Here is a 21,729-nt window from a genome sequence, read left to right as displayed (position 1 = left end):
CCCTCGCACCCCCTGCCCTCGCACCCCCTGCCCGGGCACCCCCTGCCCTCGCACCCCCTGCCCTCACCCCGCGGCGGCTGCGGGGGAGGGGGGGGCGCCGCGCTCGCGCGCTTCCCGCTTACCTCCGGCGGTGCCGCGCGGCCCGCGCGCGGGCGGCCGTTGGAGCCTCTGCCGGCGGCGCCGTGCTCCGAGCCCCGGTCCCTCAGCGGCCCCGGCCCCCCAGCGGCCCCGGCCCCCGACCTGCCGCTGCCCGCCAGTCCCCCCGCGGCTCGGCGGGGCGCAGGGGGAGGAGGGGCGGCCCGGCCCGCCGGAGTGGCGGGGGCTGGGGGAGGGGAAGGGCTAAGCGAGCGCTGCCCCGGCGTGACAGGGGCGGCGGCTCGGTGCGGCGGCCCCGGCTGGCCGCGATCGCGGCGGAGGCGCCGGAGCGGGTCCTGTCACATGATGCGGTTCCTGGAAAGTTCCTGGAAAGCAGCCTTTGTATGTAGCCATCTCGGGAAGGGGGAGCGCGGGGGCAGGATGCCCTCGCCTCGCAATCAAAGGCGAGCAGAGCGCCCGCGCCGGGAGAGGGAGGGAGCGGAGGGTGTTGTTTCCCAGGAGCACCATCCTCCTCCTCCGGCAGCGGCAGCCTGCCTGCCTGCCTGCCTGCCCGCGCACAGCACCGGCGCTTCTCCCCGCGGCAGCTGTTGCTGTGGCTCACAACGCCGCCAGGAGCCAGAACAACCTGACTGCCCTACCTCCAGGCGGCGGCAGCGGCGGCCCCTAGCCCCGTTACGCCGAGCCTGGGTGAGTCCCGTCGTCGTTCTTCCCCCCTCCCCCCGCGCCCGGTGCCCTACCGCTCCTGGAGAGCAAGGAGCCTGCCTCCCTGCTCCCGGACAGAGCTGCTGAGAGGCGGGATGAGGGCTCCCCCGAGGCCGGAGGCAGGCTGCTGGGGCGCTCCTCGTCCCTGCCGCAGGACGCCCCGCCGCAGCTAGTAACTGCCACCGCCTCGCAGACCCTCCTGTCCCCGCCAAGCTCCCGCGGGCGGCCACACTCGGCGTTTCCCCTTCACAAGGGGTCGCGCCCGGGCAGCCGCGGTCCGGCGGATTCCACCTGCGCTCGGGGCTTCGCGGTCGGCGGCCCCGCAGCCGCTGCGCTGGCAGGCGCACCTGCGCCCGATCCGCGGGCCGGCAGCGAAAGAGAGGCAAAGGGCTGGGCTCTGCTAGGGGGTAGCGGCCTGAGTGCCTGTCTGTGTTGCGGTAGAAAGCCGGCAGAGCAACCTATCAGCTGCCGCTAAAGTTTAATTTGGAGAAGTTGCGAGCTTCACCGCCTAACTTCTGACGGGAGGAGCCGCCGCGGCAGAGCCTGCACCTGGACGCGGGGTCTTTGCCCGGTTCGCAAGCACAGGCTGGAAGGGGGGTCCCTGACTGCCCTGTGAGAGCCTCCCGCTTCCAGCCGTCTGGGCTCGCCCTCTCGGGTGCTGCCTGGCTCCGGATCGTTCCCGGTGTGACAGCGGGGGAGACAGAGGCTCTTTTTGTCCCTCCCGTGTGCTTCGGCCGAGCAGGAAGATTGGTTTTTTGTGGGTTTTGGGTTTTTTTTTCAATATCAGCATTTAATGGAACGGGAAACGCACATTTCCTGCCCCGCGCTAAATATATCGCGCCCTTCTCGGCGCTGCCGCTTTCCGCACCCAAGAGGCCGGCGAGCCCCGGGAGCCGGCGCTGCCCAGGGAAGGGAGGCTCCTTCCCCGTGCGGGAGCCTGGCGTGGGCCAGGCTGCCATTTCTAGAGGTACGACTTCGCCTATGACCTTATTGACAGGCGTACCGTACCGTACCGTGCCGTGCCGTGCCGTTCCTACGCGATGCAGCGTGCAGCCCGGGACCTGCCCCGCTGCTGGGTTACACCCCCCCTCTCCCCATACCTTTCCGTGCTCGGCTCTCCCCCCACGACCTGCTCTCTCCCAAACGCACTCCCCGGCACTACCGGCCAGAGTTTGGCTCCCCGGCCGAGGGAGCGGTGCATCGGCGGGCTTGCCCTTGCGACAAAACGAGACCACCTCGGCGGAGCGCTGCCTTTGCTTCGCCCCCGGCGGAGAGGAGCCGGGGACAGGCTAGGCGGCAGAGGGGAGGAGATGTCCCTCCCTCTGTGTCCGCCGGGAGGTGATGTCTCTCCCTCCCTCTCTCCGCCGGGAGGTGATCTCTCGCCTGGGGTCCGTTCTCTGGATGCTGGGAAGTTTCGAAGCAGGAGCGCCAGAGACACACGGGGCTTGCTGGGAGCGACTCTCCCGGGGCTCGCCGCTAACCACGCTCTCTCTCCGCTCGCAGGCTGCGCTCGGGCCGCGGGCCGGGGCCATGCATCCGGCGCCGTGCTGAGTACCGCGGCGGTGGCGAAGCGGAGCCCTCTCCCAGCGGGCAGCCCCCGACCTGCGTGCGAACGGGGCCGCGCCCGCCGCCGCCGCCCTCCATGACCCTGCGCTCCGCCGGGTCCCTGGAGAGCGCGGAGGGCTCCCGGGTGCGCTGGGGGCACCCCGGGGCAGCGCCGCCTGCTGCCGAGGAGTCCCGTGAGGCGGCGCCGCTAGCCGAGGCCATGGAGGAGCTGCGGCGGGCAGGTAAGCCAAGGCGGCTGGCCGGGAAGCGGCGAGCGCCCGGGGCGGCGGCGCTCACCAGGGTGCCCAGCCCACCGCACCCGCCGCGCCGGGGTCGCGGGAGGGGGGCAGGGGGAAGCGGGCGGCGGGGCGACACTTGCCGTCGCCGCCCGGCGTTGCGGGGTCGCGGCGGTGAGGGGCGGCGGCGGCCGAAGCGAAAAGTGCCCGCAGCGCCTCGCCCCGGTGGCAGCTCGGGATCGCGGGCCGGGCGCTGCCGCCGGTCGAAGCTCCGCGGTGCTGCATCCCTCACGGACCCGCGTACCTGCGCTCCGCTCGCCGGCGGAGGGGAGGGCTTTTGTCTTCCTTTGCCTTCCCGTTGGCACCGCCGAAGTTGTTTTATTGCCGATTTCTAGGCAAGGCTCCCTTCAGCAGCAGCCTACGAGAGAGTTACCGAAAGCGGCTGCCAGCTGCGCCTTGCGGACGCGGCCCCGGCCCGGCCGTGTGCGCGCCGCGGAGCAGTGGGACGCGGCCCGTGGGGTCGCTGCATTCGGCGCCAGCCCCGCAGGGCGCTGCAGGAAAGTCCCTGCGTGTGTCCGCGTAGATGTGAATGCAAAGAGTGCTCTGCAAAGCTGTGTCAGAACGAGCCGCATTGTAAAGCAAATGGATTTAAATAAGAAATAATAGTGTAGGGTGCCCGCAGGACTGCAACTTTCAAATAACAGGAAATATGTTATTGCAAATCTGTCGGCCAAAGAGCAGCTTTGCAAACAGACAAACGGGAATAAACAAATCCCCCCTCCCATCTTTCCTCTTTTAACAGGATGGTACTGGGGCAGCATGACTGTTGCTGAAGCCAAAGAGAGATTACAGGATGCCCCCGAAGGGACCTTCTTGGTTAGGGATAGTTCACATTCAGAATATCTGCTGACTATTTCGGTAAAAACATCAGCAGGGCCGACCAACCTCCGGATAGAATATCAAGATGGCAAGTTCAGACTGGATTCTATCACCTGTGTCAGGTCTAGACTTAAACAATTCAACAGCGTCGTGCATTTGATCGAGTACTATGTGCTGATGTGCAAGGACAGAGCCGAAACGCCTTCGAATGGAACAGTTCATCTTTACTTGAACAAACCCCTTTATACATCTGCTCCATCTCTGCAACACCGCTGCAGAATAACCATCAACAAATGTACAAATCAGATCTGGGAGCTGCCGTTACCAACAAGGCTAAAAGAGTACTTGAAAGAGTACCAATACCAGGTCTAAATGGCTTTTCTGAATGCCTCTAATGGAGAGGGACATTGAAATGCAATTCTTAAAATCGGCCAAAGAACTGAGTCATGGAATTCACTATCAAAACAGTGGCAGTTCTGGGGGAAACGGGTTTCATTTCAGATGCTACAAAGGGAGACTTTATGCAGAACAACCCCAGCTTGCATCTGTGGGGGCTGGACAAGGCGGCATGCTTATTCTTCAAGGAGAAAGAAGCCAGGAAGCTGTCCAGACTGCGTTGCTTTGTCAGTAGCATAACGTACTGCACTATCAAAGGCTGACTGGTGGGGCTGGGAGAGACTGCAGAAGTGCTCAGAGGTGTGTGAGACTCTCTAAGTTTCTCAGTTGTCTGATTCCAAGATTACTTTGGTGCTGGTGTTCCTACAATCCTGAAAGCTTAACTGGATCACACTGTGATAATCTTGCCAAAGTTATGCAACTAATCAAATCCAGTCAGACAAAACAGTGACCATGTATTCAGTTGTTAGTGAAGTAGAACTCTCGTGCTTTTCTGCAGGCAAAGGAATACTGTAAGTAACCAGAACACATTTTGGTTTGCTTTTGGTTTATTTTTTTCCTCCAAAGTTCTCTAAAAGCTGACCTTAAGGAGCAATGCCACAACCCAGGATGCTGCTGATTATACCAAATTGGTATCCCAGAACCTTGAACACGTTAGCATCTCCCGGTGGTGATATATCCATGGTAGTACTGTCAAAGCCTCTTTTGCCTGAGGCTCTAGGACTGGTACTCTGCAGAGTTCCAGTGTCAGAACATGGATATCAGCAGTTTACAGCTGTCTTCTACAGTGTAGAATGTTTTTCTTCAGCTTCTTTCCCAAAATGTGGGGAAACAGAATTTGAGGGGTTTTGGTTGTTTGGGTGTTTTGTTTCATTTTGGTTTTCGTTTGGGTTTTGGTGTTTTGCTTCGTTTTGTTTCATTTGGGTTTTTTGATTGTTTTATTTTGTTGGTTTGGGGGTATTTTGTTTTGGTTGGTCGTCTGAGGAAGGTTTTGGGTTTTCTTTTCCTCTAATTCACCATTGTAGCTACCAGACCATTACTCAATAAAGTAAGTCAAATTACACAACAATCTGGCAGTGGTTGGATGTATGGATTTGCTGCTGTTCAGGAAACAGGGATCATTTCCCAGCTAATAAATAAATGCAGGTGTACCAGTGAGGATGAACACCCTTCGTGGGGCTTTGCCTTTGTGGGGCAAAGGTATCTTTGGATTGTGTTCAGATTAGTGGCTTAGAGGCTGCATTCCTGTAATTTGGCATTATTATGGCATTGCTTTGCCTCTTTCAGCAGTGACAGGAAGGGACTAAGACCTTCAATACCTGTTCCTCAGACTAAATATTTAGCAGACTAAGTGTTTAACAGAACAAATACTCAGGGTGAGAGTAAGAGGCGGGCAGATAAGACAGAAACAAGGATATAGATTTATCCTTAGTCAACAATTTCAGGGATTTAACTCTTTCCCTGGCTTGCTTTTTGATTAAAGCAATCAGACCAACGTTTGGACACCAGGTGCCAAGACTTGCTGTAATCTAGCTCTGCCCAGGCTGAACTAAAATCAATGTACAGTTTTCTTCTTTTGCTTGTGCCTTAACTGCTCTGTGGTAGTTCTGTCCCTTCTCACAAGCCCTGGGACATTGACTGGCTCATTTTGTTGGGCCTAAACTCCCAGGGCTGTGCGCTCAGTTCTGTCACCAGCACACGGGCAGAACTGAGGAGCCTGTTCACTGAGACAAGGAGGACACCAAGAACCCGAGGCAGAGATGGTCCCTTGGTATGGCAAACGTTTGATATGCTGTTGTCCTCTCTCTGCAAAAGGTGGCTTTGCTCCCACCTCTTCCATGGCTTCAATTCTTTCTCCCCATTTTTAATGCAAGCTTCAGTGTAGAAGTGGACTTTTCTGCTGAAAAGCCAAGCAAAAGCTTTTGTGGTGGTAACTTTGTCTCCATGCCTTGCCAGCATGTAGGAGGTTGTTGAAGCTTCTCATATACAGTGACCACTCTCCAGTTCCCATCCCAGATGCATTCTCATGTTCCAGGTACATGCAGCAACCACACTTCTGTGCTTGTCATCTGTCTTGCTAGCATCTGGCACCCTAACACTGGGGACCTTTCCCAGTGAGCAGCACCCATGAAAGATCTGCACTCCTGGGAAGACTTCCCGTGCTGATCAGTGCTCTCTCACAGTTGTTGCTTGGCCGTACCTCCAGGTGAGACAGCTGCTGCATGGCACAGCTTCGGATGCAGTAGGAAATGTTCTGATCTGCTGCTACTGGGCACAGTGACACTCAGCTGTGATCCACTTGGGGTCTTGGTGGTAGACCTGTTACACCAAGGTCCTTTAAGATACGTTCCTTCCAGGCTAGCTCCTGTCCCAGGGATGTGAAATCACAAATAGCAATGCTGGAACAAGCAGGCTGAGGAGAGAAGAGCTCTGGGCTGCAATGAGACAATTGTCTGGTACACGTAAGAAATGATTTAGGGCTTGTTGCTTGCAGCCTACTGTTGGAGGCCAAATAAAGCCAAGCTCTGAGGAAGGAGAGAGGGCAGATGCTGGGCAGCTCGTTCTGTTAGTGGTCTTTTAGCCTTTTTGTTGGTGGTTCCCCAAAGCACAGGGGCAAACGGCAGGCTGAAATTAAGGAGCGCCAGCGGACTGAGAAGTGCCTCTCACAAATCATGGGAAGCGGTTGCTGTGATGTGGAATGCAGCCCCCAAAGCACTGAGCAGCTGCCCTGACGCCTTGTCGCCTGTCCTGGCTCCCGGGTGGAGAAGCAGGGCCTGCAGCTCTGGTGTGCCTGAGGCAGTGAACAGTGTTTTGAGCAGACTGGAGGGGGAACTAGTCCTCTTTGCATGAAAGCGCAGCTCTTGGCCTCAGCGGGATGCCAGCCCCAGGCTGGTGCCTTGCTCCAGTGAAGCTAACCACAGCAGAGCTTGCCGAGAGCTGGGCTGCGTGCTGAGGCAGCGCGGAGGAGGCACTGCTGCTACCAAAGCACCCAGCGGCAGAGCGTGGCTAGATTGGAGCTTCTGGGCACACTGATGTTGTCCAAACGTTGGCTTTTTAAGGTTCCAGTGCTGTTCTGGTTTGGTTTGGTTCACATTATTTTATTGTTTCACTTTATTTTAGTTCACTTTTGTTTTGTTTTATTTTATTACTTTACTTTATTTTGCCTTTATTTTGCTTTTATTTTACTTTATTTAGCTTTTATTTTGATTTATTTAATTATTTTACTTTATTTTGCTTTTATTTTACTTTATTTTGCTTTTATTTTACTTTATTTTGATTTTATTTTGATTTCTTTAATTATTTTACTTTATTTTGCTTTTATTTTACTTTATTTTGATTTTATTTTACTTTATTTTGCTTTTATTTTGATTTCTTTAATTATTTTACTTTATTTTGCTTTTATTTTACTTTATTTTGCTTTTATTTTGCTTCCTTTTGCTTTTATTTTGATTTATTTTATTTTAATTTATTTTGTCTTTATTTTACTCTATTTAGCTTTTATTATACTTTCTTTTGCTTTTCTTTTGCTTCATTTTGCTTTTATTTTGATTTATTTAATTATTTTACTTTATTCTGCTTTTATTTTGCTTCCTTTTGCTTTTATTTTGCTTCCTTTTGCTTTTATTTTGCTTCCTTTTGCTTTTATTTTGATTTATTTTATTATTTTACTTTGCTTTGCTTTTATTTTACTTTATTTTGCTTCCTTTTGCTTTTATTTTGATTTATTATTTTACTTTATTTTGATTCTATTTTGATTTATTTTATTATGTTACTTTATTTTGCTTTTATTTTGATTTATTTTACCTTTGCTTTATTTTATTTTGCTTTTATTTTTGCTGTTATTTTGATTTAACTTATTTTACTTTTGCTTTATTTTGCTTTTATTTTATTATTTTCCTTTTATTTTGCTTTCATTTTGCTGTCTTTTTTTCCCTTTATTATTTTAGTTTATTTTGCTTGTATTTTGCTTTATTTTATTTTGCTTTCATTTACTTTGTTTTTACCTTATGGATGTTGTTGTGGCTTGTTTGCAACAGTAGCTTTTAAATCACTGTCCCTTCAGATTCCAATCAATGACTCCTGACTGATCTGTGTCATCTTGATTTGCCAGCACAGGCTGCTCAGGAAGCCAGTTGCACAGGTTCAGTGCCCATGACTCAACCAAACATCCTGATAAGGTCTTTAATCCTAAGCCCTTTATTTTTTTTCCCATTCCATGTGTTGCTTTTGTTTTTCAGGTTTGGAGTTTCATTTTTTCCCCATCTTCTTGCTGGAATATTATTTGCTGAAAGCCTTTGTTTTAATTAAAGGAAAAGTGAGAATCTCACAGGACGTTAGGGGTCGGAAGGGTCCCAAGGAGATCATGGAGGCCAACCCCCCTGCCAGAGCAGGACAATCCAACCTAACACAGATCACCACACTAAAAGGTGATGCTTGAAGAACAGCTAACAACAATAAGTGCAAGAAGAACTATGGAAATGGACCAAGTGGCTGTGTTCAGTTTAGCACTATGAACTCTGGCTCCATTTCTAGCTGTATGGGCACTGCCCTGCTGCTACTGCTATTATCACCAGAGACAGAAAACCTTTCAAGTCCAGGATGGGTGGGTAGAGTGGGAATGTAACCAAGCAGCTGCAACCGTTGCATTAGAAGCAACTTTATTTTAATCTGATCTCCTCAGTGTTGTCCTAATTATATTTAATGGAACCACCATCCAGATAAACACTACAGGATTGGTAGCAAGGCAGGAAGATTGCTCACAAGGACATGGGGGCAGAGTGGTGGCTTAGGTTCTGTACCTAAAAACAATCCAGAACTTGCTCCTCACTCAGAGCTGTGGAGCTCTGGAATCTGCAGTGCTGTGTCCAGTTCTGGGCTCCTCCATTGCAGAGAGATGCTGAGGTGCTGGAAGGTGTTTGGAGAAGGGCAGCAAGGCTGGGGAGGGGCCTGGAGCACAGCCCTGTGAGGAGAGGCTGAGGGAGCTGGGGGGGTGCAGCCTGCAGCAGAGGAGGCTCAGGGCAGAGCTCATTGCTGCCTGCAGCTGCCTGCAGCTGCCTGCAGGGAGGCTGTAGCCAGGTGGGGTTGGGCTCTGCTGCCAGGCAGCCAGGGACAGAACAAGGGGACAGAGTCTGAAGCTGTGCCAGGGCAGGTCTAGGCTGGATGTTGTTAGGAAGTTGTTGTCAGAGAGAGTGATTGGCATTGGGATGGGCTGCCCAGGGAGGTGGTGGAGTGCCCATGGCTGGAGGTGTTGAAGCCAAGCCTGGCTGGGGCACTTAGTGCCATGGTCTGGTTGCTTGGCAAGGGCTGGGTGCTAGGTTGCGCTGGCTGAGCTTGGACCTCTCTGCCAGCCTGCTGGGTTCTGTGATTCTATGAAGGCAGAGAGAAGCTGTCCTGCTGGCTGAGGAAAGTTACCTATCTGGCTTCTGGTGTCTGAAGCATTGACTGAAGGGCAAGAACATGACAAAACCAGCAGCTGCTGTGAGAGGTGCACTCCTCACAAGGTGTGCCCAAGGGCTAACCATCAGGAAGCTGAAAGGTGATGAGTAGAGCTTAAAAGCCCAGGAAATTAACTAGGATCAGCGGTTTGAAACCACCAATACAAAGGAATCTGGATATAAGAGTGTAGCCAAATCAGCCTGTGCTGGTCCCAGGGTTGTCAAGGGTGGGGTTTATTAACCAGGCCATCTGCCAGTGCCTCTGAAGATCTAGGGGAGTGTGAAAACATCATCACCATAATTATGGTGTGTGACAGACTCTGGATTTCACTCTGCTTAAACACCACTGAAACAAGCATTGCACCTGTGCTTTGTTTTGCTTTCCTCCAGAGCAGGAGCCATTAATTCTTCAGGAACTGAATGATGAAATATTAATGACTTTCTGTGCTATTAAGGAGGAATAAATTGCAGGAGCAAAACCTATTTCTATTAGCATAAAGAATGAGCTGGCATTTAATGGGGAAAAGTTCAACCAGCTAATACCCAGGAAAAGTGGAGTGCTGAGTGCTGCAAAGAATAAAAGACATTTTAAGCCCCTCCAATTCCATGTTCCCTGCCCTCATTTTTCTTCCAGTGGCAGGCAGGGTTTATGTAAGCAAATCCTTCTCTTTTCAGTCACATTGTTCCATGATGGATGTTTCCCAGCTGAGGATTGCTATTTGGTGAGCAAATAGGAAATGCCAGGGGAGGTCTAGGCTGGATATTAGGAGGAAGTTGTTGGCAGAGAGAGTGATTGGCATTGGAATGGGCTGCCCAGGGAGGTGGTGGAGTGCCCATCCCTAGAGGTGTCCAAGACAAGACTGGATGGGGCACTCAGTAGAACCATGGAATCATAGAATCAAGCAGGTTGAAAGAGAGCTCCAAGCTCAGCCAGCCCAAGCTAGCAGCCAGTCCTGGCCAAGCAACCAGACCATGGCACTAAGTGCCCCAGCCAGGCTTTTTTTACCTACCAGCAGGGTAGGGTTAGGCTAGACTCTGGGAACACTTATTTCACTGGAAGAGCAGCCAAGCATCAAAACAGGATGCCCAGGGAGGTGCTGGAGTCATCATCCCTGGAGGTGTTTAAAGGTTGTTGAGATGTGGTGCTTAGTGGTGAACTTGGTGCGAGGGCTAATGCTGGCACCTGGTGATCTCCAGGGCCTTTTCCAGCCTGAATGATTCTATGATGCTATGAATCTGCAGCTTGAGGGACTGCCTTAGACACCTGCATTGCACATACCTTACCTTGTGCTGTTTCCTTACCTCCTGTGCTGCTTGGCACAGTCTGGAGGGCAGCAGAAGTTGTGGAGCAGCTGTTTATTTTTGATGGCATTTTGGAAGAGGAGCAGTATTAAGCAAGACTGAGCCTACATTAGCTCCAACTCAGCTGTCTGTAAAGAGGGCAGGACTTAACACTTGTCATTAATCAACGTCTGTTTCAATCAGCATTGCCAGGAACTGAAAAGGATCAAAGGGTTGGAGCACCTCGGCTATGAGAACAGGCTGGGGGAGCTGGAGCTGTGCAGCCTGGAGAAGAGAAGGCTCTGGGGAACCTAATAACAACCTTCCAGTACCTGAAGGGGGCTACAATATGGATGGAGAGAGACTGTTTGCAGAGGCCTGTGGTGATAGGACAAGGGGCATTGGTTTGAAATGAGAGCAGAGCAGATTGAGATTGGATGTGAGGAACAAATTCTGCACCATGAGGGTGCTGGAACGCTGCAACAGATAGCCCATGGGACCCCATGCCTGGACATACTGAAAGTGAGGCTGGACAGAGCTGTGAGCAACCTGATCTAGTGGAGGACGTCCCTGCTGGCTGCAGGGGGCTTGGGCTGGATGAGCCTTGGAGGTCACTTCCAACCCAGACCACTCTTAATAAGATGGGAAAGAGAATGAATCTGGGTGTAAGGAAAACGCCTAAGCAGTGGCAGAGGCTACCTGCAGAATCCTGCCATGAATCATCACCAACTCCCCAAAAGATCAAACTCAAAGCAAGAACCTTAAAAAAACCAGAGGTAGGAAATATGTTTGTCAAGAAACAGATCACAGAAAGCAGTAATCCTCCTCCTCCTCCTCCTCCTCCTCCTCCTCCACCCAGGCAAACATTTGCTGCAGCTTGTAAACTGCAGGGACTGTGATGAAAAGGTCTCAGACTTGGAACTGAAATTCCTTTTATTGCTTTGTCAAGGATTCATTTTTTCCCAGGCTAATTTGTGAATTTCCTTCCTTCTCAGGTGAGTAAAAATTGTTGCTTTGCAATTAAAAAAAGCCACCTGGATTCCTAAGTCTGGAGTAGATGTGTAGGAAGTTTGCAGTATTTCATCCCTCTGCTCCAAGCAGCTCTCAGTGAAGCTTTAACAGCAGAACTCAATGGATTCATCTATTTCAAGGACTGAGCATGCAGAGAAACACTGAGCACAGTTTGCAGGCATTAACTGTAGGCCCTTCACTGCTGTTCACTGCAGAGACTCTCTTCTCTTTTCCCCCCTTTGTTTCCTTCCCCTTTTCTCCTTTCACTTTTTTCCTTTTCCTCTTTCCCTTTTTGTTTCATTTTTCCTTTTTTCTTTCACTTTTTTCCTTTTCCTTTTTCTCTGTTTTATTTTCCCCCTTTTGCTTACTTTTGCCTTCTTTTTCACTCTTCCCTTTTTATTTTTCATCTTTCTTCTTCCTTTTTTCCTTTTCTTCTTCCTTTCTTATTCCTTTTTCTTTCTTCTTCCTTTTATCTTTTTCTTTCCCTTTTTCTTTCCCTTTTTCTTTCCCTTTTTCTTTCCCTTTTTCTTTCCCTTTTTCTTTCCCTTTTTCTTTCCCTTTTTCTTTCCCTTTTTCTTTCCCTTTTTATTTCCCTTTTTCTTTCCCTTTTTCTTTCTTCTTCCTTTTTCTTTCTTCATTTTCTCATATTTTTATTTTTCCTTTTTATTTCTTTTTTTTTATTCCTTCTTCCTTTTCTCCTTTTTCCTCTCACCACTCTCATGCTGAACAACTTCCTCCTCACCTCCAGCCTCACTCTCCCCACCTCCAGCTTTGCTCCATTCCCCCCAGTCCTGTCACTCCCTGACAGCCTCAAAAGTCCCTCCCCAGCTTTTTTGCAGTCCCCTTCAGATCCTGGAAGGCCACAAGAAGGTCACCTGGGAGCCTCCTCTGCTCCAGCCTGCACAGCCCCGTATTAGCATCAGGGAGAGTCACCCTCGATGACCCATGGAGGTCTCTTCCAACCCCAACCCTCTTGCCAGAGGGAATGCAGTGGAGACTGGAGTGAGGAGGAAGAGGTGAGGGAGGAAGGGAAGGGATGGCAGCAGATGGCAATGGCTTGCAAATCCTTGCTCTGGTTTGCAGGGGGCCCTGGCATATTTTAACAGCATCACTGAGACCCATCAGGTTCAGAAAGGTTTCCTGTGCTCCATCCTAAAACTGACAACAATAGAACTGGTGTTTCTTTCTCCCCCCACCCCCAGTCTTCATTTCAGAGGTCTTGTGAGAGATTTAAGCAATTAGATGTGCTTTTAATAAACAAATCTAGAGGCTCATATTTCTCTTGTCCTTAGAGTTGGAATGCTGTCCTCCAGACAATTGGAAACAGCATAGCCCTAACAGATTAAATCTGCTTGCACTACACTTTAAAACCACATTTGGGCTCTTGTTATCAGCAGAAACAAATTAGGCTGTAGAAGAAAAAAGGAGCTGCTGCTATATAATGATGACTCTAACATAAAGGAGCCTCTCAATAGCTCTTTTTTCCCTATGAAAGTCTCATTTTGCATGCCCAAAGTCCTAAAAAGAGTTGGGACTTGGAAGTGAGCTCTAAAGACAAAAAAAAAAAAAAAAAGGGAAAAGCAAAGTTTATGGTAAATCAAAAATGAGTGTTCAGACCTGGTAGACCTCCCAGGCAGAGAGAACAGCACTGCCACGAGAGAGGCTGCAGGGTGGGAAGAGTGTGTCCAGCAGATCCAGCAAGGTTCTCCTCCCCCTCTGCTCTGCTCTGCTCTGCCCTGCTGAGACCTCATCTTGAGCACTGTGTTCAGCTGATGAACCCCAAAACAGCAGGAGCACATTCAGCTTCTGCAGGTGAGTCTGCAGCAGCAGTGGAAGGAAAAGGGAGCACCAGGCTTGCACCTCTGCTGCCAACCTGTTCCTTCCTAGCCTTATCTGTTTCCTCTCACTGCCTTCCTTCCTTGCATCTCTGTTTAGACTGGAAGCAGAGACGTGACTCAAGCTGGCTGTGGGACAGCTCCCACTTGCTCCAGTGGGATCTGGAGTTGCTCTGTGCATATCCATATGTCTTGCTAACTTTCTAAGATATTCTTGGACAGTATAAAACAAATAATCCTCATTGCCTCATCTGGCAAAGAAAAAGAAGAAGCTGTAGCAAATGCAAGTGATGCAACTGCTTGTCCTGGGGTTCTATTTTAAGATGCAGGCACATCATCTGCAATTAAATGCAGCTGTCAGGATGACAATGATGTGATATTTTAAGTCTCCAGGCTTGGTCACTCTAATTCCAGATAGAATGCACTTCCTTAGATCAGGAGTGAGAGGAAAAAGGGGGGGTGGGGGAAGAAGCTGGCAGTCAGAAATAGAAGCCAAGAAAGGAAACTTTGAGTAGCTGCATAGTGCTGAGGATCACTCAGGTGGTTTGTGGTGTCCTCTGCTCCCTGGTGCTGGTTTGTTTATGAACGTTGTTTTCTTGCAACTTGTACTGCAACCTACCTGTGACAGGAACATTTAAAACCACTGCAGCTCTCCTGTGCCGACAGCAGCAGCCTGCTCCATGTCCTAGAGTCACTGCACCTCTCCTCTGAGGGCAGGCTGAGGGAGTTGGAGCTGCTCAGCCTGGAGAAGAAAAGGCTCCAGGGAGAGCTCAGAGCTGCATTTCAGTAGCTGAAGGGGACCTACAGGCAGGCTGGGGAGGGTCTGCTCAGAAGGGCTCGGAGTGATAGGCTGAGGGCAGTGGTTTGGAACTGCAGCAGGGCAGAGTTAGGTTGGACATCAGGAGGAAGTTCTGCACCATGAGGGTGGGGAGAGACTGGCACAGGCTGCACAGGGAGGGGGTTGAGGCTCCACCCCTGGAGACTTTCAAGATCAGGCTTGATGTGTCCTTGGGCAGCTTCCCCTAGCTGGAGGTGTCCCTGCTGCCTGCAGAGGGGGTGGGCAGGATGCCCTTGGAGGGTTCCCTTCCAACCCAGTGCAATCTCTGACTCACTTGTGTGGTTTCCAGAGCTGTCAAGGTCACAGTAAACATCTTACTGCATCCCTCTGGCACAACCCATGGGATGTTTCCTCTCTGTTCCTAGCAGCCTAACGTGTTGGCCTGAGACAGTAACATTCACCGTGGCTCGGGAAGTGCATGGGGATAAAACAGCACTGATCAATGATTCAAAGGCAATCCCTTCTATCAAATTTATTACCTAGAAAGAAAAGCATTACCCAATAAAGCACTGCTTTACAAGCACCAACTGAGCAGCCCCACTGCAGAAGCTGGCCACACAATGTGTGTGTGTGTGTGTGCATTTTAACTTCTCTAAAGTCCAGCACACAAAACTTTGCCTTCAAGGCTGTGATTCTGGATTCTGTGTCCACATAAATACTCAAACATGGAAATTCAAGAGGACCTGAGCTTTCTGAGCATGATGCAAAGTGCCTCACCCTGCAGCTAAAGGATGATCTGAAGTGCAGCAGCTCTGCCTGCAGCACCTGCAGTTCTATTTCTCCACGGCGAGGATTTCCTGGGTACCAGAGCTAGGATAAGGCACCCAAAGGATTCTATAACTGATATCCAAATGCCCTTAAATCTTCCAAACACTCTGTGCATTGAGCCTAAAGTGACTGTGCCCATGGGACCCACACAGCAGCAGCACTTCCAGCAGCAACCACCTCTGCTGCTTGTCCAGAGGGCAGACAGCAGCAAGTGGAGCACACCACAGGCAGCTCACTGTGGTTGCCTGCAGCTTCAAGATTGCACCTTCCTGCTCTGCAGTTCTTCAGAGAGAGACTGGCATTGGAATGGGCTGCCCAGGGAGGTGGTGGAGTGCCCATGGCTGGAGGTGTTGAAGCCAAGGCTGGCTGGGGCCCTTAGTGCCATGGTCTGGTTGCTTGGCCAGGGCTGGGTGAGCTTGGAGCTCTCTGACAACCTGCTGGATTCTGTGATTGTGTGATCTTCCAGGACCTTTTTCTTTCTCCTTTTTTTTCCCCTTCCCCTTTCATCAATATTCCTGCCATGAAAAGAAAAACAACCCAAAAGCTGACACTGCTCAAACCACCTGACACTGATGTGAAGATGGAAACAAGTCTTTTGCAGCTGGCACCAAGCTGTGTGGCACAGTCACTTGCTAAAGGGCAGGGACCCATCCAGAGGGAGCTGGGCAGGCTGCAGAGCTGTGCCCAGGCCAACCTCAGGACATTCAACAAGGCCAAGTGGAAGTTCCTGCAGCTGGGTGGGTGCAATCCTAAGCACAGCTCCAGGCTGGGTGAGGAATGGCTGAGAGCAGCCCTGAGGAACAGGCCCTGGGGGTCTGGGCTGATGCAAAGCTCCACAGGAGCCTGCAGGGTGAGTGCAGCCCAGACACAACCCTGTGCTGGGCTGCAGCCAGAGCAGTGTGGGCACAGGGCAAGGGAGGGGATTCTGCCCCTTGGCTCTGCTCTCCTCAGACCCCACCTGCAGTCCTGGGGACAGTTCTGGAGCCCCCAGCACAAGCAGGACATGGAAGTGTTGGAGGCAGTGCAGAGGAGGCCACCAAGATGCTGAGAGGGCTGCAGCAGCTCTGCTCTGAGCACAGGCTGAGAGAGTTGGGGCTGTGCAGCCTGCAGAGGAGAAGGCTTCCAGGAGAGCTTGGAGTGGCCTTGCAGGATGTGAAGGGGGCTGCAGGAGGGCTGGGGAGGGACTAGTGACAAGGTCTGGTGATGAGAGGAGGAGGAGGAGGAGGAATGGGTTTGAAGTGGCAGAGGGGAGATTGGAACTGGGTGTGAGGAAGAAGTTGCTTGCAGTGAGGGTGGTGGCACAGGTTGAGGGAGGTGAGACACTGGCACAGGTTTCCCAGGGAGGTTGTGGATCACAGAAGCAGCCAATGTGATCTTTGATCTTTGATCACATTCTGTGCTTCTGTGCTCCACAACCTCTCTGGACGTGTTCAGGACCAGCTTGGATGAGGCCCTGAGCAACCTGTTCTAGTGTGAGGTGTCCCAGCCCATGGCAGGGGGTTGGACGTGGCTGATCTCTGAGGTCCCTTCCAACCCAAACCATTCCATCATCCCAGGACATGCTAGGAAATGACACTGCTCCATGTTTTTTTTAATGTAGCTCTATGAATTTTCTCTCTTTGTCCTCACTCTGGTTTCACATCCGTGGGCAAAACCAGGTGAAGGAGATGAGTTTTGCCTTCAGCAGCTGCATAAACCAACGAGAATGTTCTAGCACGTGGGAGGCACAGCATGGATCTTGCTTTCCTAAATGGCTTTCACCTGTGAGAGTTTATTCATGGCTCAGGTCGCTCAGGTGAGAGCAATAAAGCTCAACGTGCGGCACTCGAGCCAGCACTGCTGTGCCTGAGTGGTGCTGCCAGCCGCTGCGGCAGGTTCGCTGCAGCGCAGCTAACAGGCGCCAGCATCCCTAGAAAGCAGCGGGAGCAGCTCCTTCTAAGCAGAGTGACCTTAAAGCTCTCTTCCAGCCCAAACAGCTCTTCTTTGACCAGCTCCTTCTAAGCAGGGTGACCTTAAAGCTCTCTTCCAGCCCAAACAGCTCTTCTTTTGCCGCTCCCGATGCAATGCCAGATGCGGATCCTCCAACTCGGTAACAAAACCCTTCCCCCCGCCCCGCGATGCCCAGAGCGCAGCATCTCCTCCCGGCGCCTAGAAGGGATCCTCTCCGCGGGGACCCCTCCTCCGCGGGGACCCCCGCTCCTAGCTGCTGCCTCCAGCAGCGGCCCCCCGCCGCCTGTCTCCGCCGGCCTGCCCCTGGGCTGGCGCGGGGTCCGCCGGGCGGCTCTGCCGGCCCTCCCCGGGCGCTCCCCTCCGCCCCGCCAGGGCCGGGGGGCGCCCCTGAACACAGCCCTTCACCGCCACAGCCTGCTCCCGCGCCCCGGTCCCGCAGCTGAGATGGCGGCAAGGCCCCGTGCCCGCGGCGCGGCCGTTCCGCGGCGGCCCGCGGAGGGCGCTGCGGCGGCTTCCGGCGGCGCCTCCCTGCCGGCAGCAGAGACGGTGCTGCCCGCGCAGGCTCCGCGTCGGCCCCGCCGCCCTCCCGTAAGTACGGCCCGGCGCCGGCGGGGGCTGTCCTCTCGCCTGTTCGCCGCCCCGAGCCCTCCTTCCGCTCGCTCGGCAGTGCGGTGCCAGCGCCGCTGCCGCAGCAGCAGCAGCAGCAGAGCCGGAGCTGCCAGCCCCAGCGCTGCCGAGGGCCCGGCGGCGGCGGCAGCCCCAGCGCTGCGAAGCTAGCACGGGGGAAGGGCTTCCGCGGGGCGGGCCGCGGCCGGCGCCTGCGTTGGCCTTGGCTGCGGCAGCCGTGCCCGGCCGGAGGGAGTGCGGGGAGCCGGGGGGCTGCTGCTGGCGGAGCCGGGGGGCTGCTGCTGGCGGAGCCGGGGGGCTGCTGCTGGCGGAGCCGGGGGGCTGCTGCTGGCGGAGCCGGGGGGCTGCTGCTGGCGGAGCCGGGGGGCTGCTGCTGGCGGAGCCCGGGCGGGAGGCTGCGGGCTCGGGGGCAGCAGGGCGCGGGGCTGCGGCAGGAGCAGCAGCAGGAGCAGCAGCTTCCAGAGCCCTGCTGTAGGGAAGAAGCTAAACGCCAAAGTCTGGGGTCTGGGGAGCAGTTTCTCGAGCAGCCGGACTCGCTCCGCGGTTGGGCAGGGGGACCTTGCCCGTAGCTACGCAAGGCACGGGGCGGTGTTGTCCGGGCGCAGCCGGTGCTCGGGGGGCGGCCGGGGGCTGCTCGCCGGTTGCTCAGCGAGTGTGCTCTTTAGGGCCAGGAGGAGCCTTTTTTCGGGGCTTTCGGAAGTTTTATCTCCACTCGTGGATAAATTATCTGTCAGATGCAGAGAAAATGCAGACCTGCCGGGCAGAGAGCAGGACCTGGGGCTGTGCTTCTTGGAATGTGGCTCTGCAGCGGAGAAGATGCACTTTTAGAGCTGCCTGGGGAAGGTCTGAGTGAGGGCTGGAAGGGAGCTCCAAAGCTCAGCCAGTCCAAGCCCCCTGCCAGGGCAGGAGCACCCAGAGCAGATCTCACAGCAACACAGCCAGGCAGGGTTGGAGTATCTCCAGAGGAGACTCCACAGCCCCCCTGGGCAGCCTGTGCCAGGGCTCTGGCACCCTCACAGGGTAAAAATTGCTCCTCAGGTTCACATGGAACCTCCTCTGCCTCAGCTGCCATCCATTGCCCCTTGTGCTGGCACTGGCATCCCCCAGCAGAGCCTGGCTCCAGCTCCTGGCACTGGCATCTCCCAGCAGAGCCTGGCTGCAGCTCCTGGCACTGGCATCACCCAGCAGAGCCTGGCTCCAGCTCCTGGCACTGGCATCTCCCAGCAGAGCCTGGCTCCAGCTCCTGCCACTCACCTGCACACATTGAGAACCATTGCTGAGGTCCCCTCTCAGCTCCTCCTCTCCCAGCACACAGCCCTCAGGCTGTGCTCCTAACAGAGCTGTGCCAGTCCCTGCAGCATCTCTGTGGCTCTGTGCTGGGCTCTCTCCAGCAGTTCTGTGTCCCTCTTGAACTGGGGGCCCAGAACTGGACACAGTGCTGCAGATGTGGCCTCAGCAGGGCAGGGCAGAGCAGAGGGGCAGGAGAACCTCTCTCGACCTACTCACCACAGCCCTTCTGACCCACTCCAGACTGGCATTGCCCCTCCTGGCCCCCAGAGCACACTGCTGGCTCATGCTCAACCTAACCATGGCTGAAGATGACCTAAGATCAAGTCCCAACCCAAGACCACCATGGCCACTAAACCATGTCCTAGAGTGCCATGGCTAAATGTCTCTTGAACACCTCCAGGCATGAGGCATCTCCCTGGGCATCCTATGCCAATCCCTGACCACTCTTGCAGCAAAGACATTTTTCCTCATCTCCAACCTACCCCCTCCCTGGCACAGTTTCAGGCCATTTCTTCTCCTTCTACCTCCTGATCCTAGGGAGAAGAGGATCTTACCAACCCCTACCTCGTTGCAGCCTCCTTTCAGGGAGTTTATTTATTCAGCTCCCTGCATACAGGCTGGGATTAAAATGAATTCAAATCAATACCTGTGTTGCACCAAACTCCATCCCTGCACTGTTCTGAGCCGAAGTCCAGACACATTTCCATACCTGAGTGCTTAGCAACCTTTGGTGGAGCCACCTCTTGATACAAAGACTTCTCTTTCGTAGGTTGGACTTGGTGATCACAGAATCACAGAACCCAGCAGGCTGGCAGAGAGCTCCAAGCTCACCCAGCCCAGCCTAGCACCCAGCCCTGCCCAACCAACCAGACCATGGCACTAAGTGCCCCAGCCAGCCTTGGCTGCAACACCTCCAGCCACGGGCACTGCACCACCTCCCTGGGCAGCCCATTCCAATGCCAATCACTCTCTCTGACAATAACTTCCTCCTCACATCCAGCCTAGACCTGCCCTGGCACAGCTTCAAGCTGTGTACCCTTGTTCTGTTGCTGGCTGCGTGGCAGAAGATCCTGAGGGTCTTTTCCAGCCTGGGTGTTTCTGTGATCCCTGTGGCTTCAGGAGGCTGCTCAGGAAAGCTTGGGAGTTGTCTGCCTCCCCTCATCTCCTCCAGCTGCGAGTGAAGTGCAGCTCCTGCGCTCTGGCTGTTGGAACAGCAGTGCCTCGTTTCATTAGCAGCAGCTCCCTTGGCAAGCAGGCTCCACACCTGCTGCAGTGCTTTGACTTCATTATTTTGTCACAAGAAGGCCTCCCATTGTGCTTCTCTGCCATTCTCTGCCCCTCGAGTGCCATTCATGGGCCCTGGGATGTGTTTGCCATGAAGTCCTAGACAAGACAGCTCAATTCTGTTTGTAGCTCTGCCACAGGCTCCCAGCATTGCCTTGAATGAGTTGCTTGATCTCTGTCTTGGCTTCTCTTCTGTAGTGTGGCTATAAAATGCTTTTCCAGTGGTTTTCCTTCCTGGTGGGAGTGTTAGTCAGGTGGAATGGAAGCTAGCAGAGGGCATCCTGTGGGCACATTGGAATCATGGAATGGGTTAGGTTGGAAGGGATGTTCCAGCATCACTTCTGGGCCTTCTAACATCCATTCTGGGCCTTCTAACATCCATTCTGGGCGTTCTAACATCACCTCAGCGTTCTAGCATCCATTCTGGGCGTTCTAGCATCCATTCTGGGTGTTCTAACATCACCTCAGTGTTCTAGCATCCATTCTGGGCTTTCTAGCATCCATTCAGGGCGTTCTAACATCCATTCTGGGCTTTCTAGCATCCATTCTGGGCATTCTAACATCCATTCTGCTTGTTGTAACATCACTTCTGGACATTCTCAAGTCCCTTCTGGGCATTCTAATATCTCTTCTGGGTGTTCTAACATCACTTTTAAGTGTTCTAATGTCCCTTCTGGGCATTCTATTGTCACCTCTGGGCATTCTGACATCCCTTCTAAGCATTCCAAGCATTCTACCATCACTTCTGGGCATTTTAACATCACCTCAGGGCATTCTAACATCACTTCTGGGTGTTGAAGGTTGGAGCATTTTGATCCTGACAGACTTCTCTGCTGCTGTCTGCTGCTGCAGGTTGCCAGATGGATGCCAGAGACAAGCAGCTGCTGCGCTCGCTGCGCCTGGAGCTCTGCACGGAGGTGCTGGTGGATGGAGTTGTGACTCAGTATCTCTACCAAGAAGGGATCCTCACAGACAGTCATGTTCAGGAAATAAAAGCCCAGACCACCACCCAGAGGAGAACCATGATGCTCCTTGACATTCTCCCCAGCAGAGGACCCAAGGCTTTCGAGGTGTTCCTGGAGTCCTTGCAGGAGTTCCCCTGGGTTAAAGACAAGCTGCTGGCGAAGCGTAAGGAGATGACAGTGCAGGAGCCTGCAGGTAAGGCCAGGATTGCTGTGGTGATGCTTTGAAGCTGCTTCTCGAGCTGTGGTTTTGAAAGTATTGGAGATAAGCAGGAATTGCAGGGAGATGTGGAGCATGGCACCAAGAAAAGGGGACAGGCTGAATTTCCTGGAAGCCAGGAAGTGTTGCAGAGGTTGAGGAGTGGGCAAGGCTGAGCCCCAGGAGACAGCAGGAAAAGCTGTCCTGGGAGAGGCTGGGATGTAGGAGGACCTAGACTCAATTACCTCGAAGGGAGGATGGAAGGAACCTCAAAGCTCATCCAGTTCCAACCCCCCTGCCATAGGCAGGGACACCTCTCACTGAAACAGGTCTCTCAGGGCCTCATCCAGCCTGGTCCTGAACACCTCCAGGGAGGTTGTGGAGCACAGAAGCAA

The 21,729-nt window shown here is 53.2% G+C and overlaps 2 protein-coding genes across 3 annotated transcripts in view; both read left to right on the top strand.

Annotated features, from left to right (window-relative positions):
• The first annotated feature begins 693 nt into the window (after positions 1-693).
• On the top strand, positions 694-4,923 carry SOCS2 (suppressor of cytokine signaling 2). Of its 2 annotated transcripts, XM_064154904.1 has the most exons (3): positions 694-783; positions 2,302-2,585; positions 3,382-4,923. In XM_064154904.1, exons 2-3 carry the CDS (start codon positions 2,441-2,443, stop codon positions 3,828-3,830), a joined length of 594 nt encoding a protein of 197 aa, XP_064010974.1. In that variant the 5' UTR covers positions 694-783; positions 2,302-2,440; the 3' UTR covers positions 3,831-4,923. The 2 variants fall into 2 exon arrangements, with proteins under 2 accessions (XP_064010974.1, XP_064010975.1); XM_064154905.1 differs by lacking the exon at positions 694-783 and having other exon boundaries at positions 2,288-2,585.
• Positions 4,924-16,870: 11,947 nt separating this feature from the next.
• CRADD (CASP2 and RIPK1 domain containing adaptor with death domain) overlaps positions 16,871-21,729 on the top strand; it is a 55,593-nt gene continuing 50,734 nt past the window's right edge. The window contains exons 1-2 of the mRNA XM_064154843.1: positions 16,871-17,111; positions 21,026-21,331. Coding sequence (XP_064010913.1) covers positions 17,081-17,111; positions 21,026-21,331 — 337 coding nt within the window. The 5' untranslated portion in view covers positions 16,871-17,080. The remainder of the gene's footprint in view (positions 17,112-21,025; positions 21,332-21,729) is intronic.

The sequence above is a fragment of the Pogoniulus pusillus genome, chromosome 15 (assembly GCF_015220805.1).
Source record: "Pogoniulus pusillus isolate bPogPus1 chromosome 15, bPogPus1.pri, whole genome shotgun sequence".
NCBI classification, from domain to species: Eukaryota; Metazoa; Chordata; class Aves; order Piciformes; family Lybiidae; genus Pogoniulus; species Pogoniulus pusillus.
This window is presented reverse-complemented; position numbering and strand designations above follow the sequence as displayed.

Excerpts from the sequence above, each read along its gene's own strand:
- SOCS2 (XM_064154904.1), top strand. The coding sequence starts at position 2,441 with ATGACCCTGCGCTCCGCCGGGTCCCTGGAGAGCGCGGAGGGCTCCCGG. Across the intron at positions 2,586-3,381 it reads GGAGGAGCTGCGGCGGGCAG|GATGGTACTGGGGCAGCATG; the intron begins GTAAGCCAAGGC and ends CTCTTTTAACAG.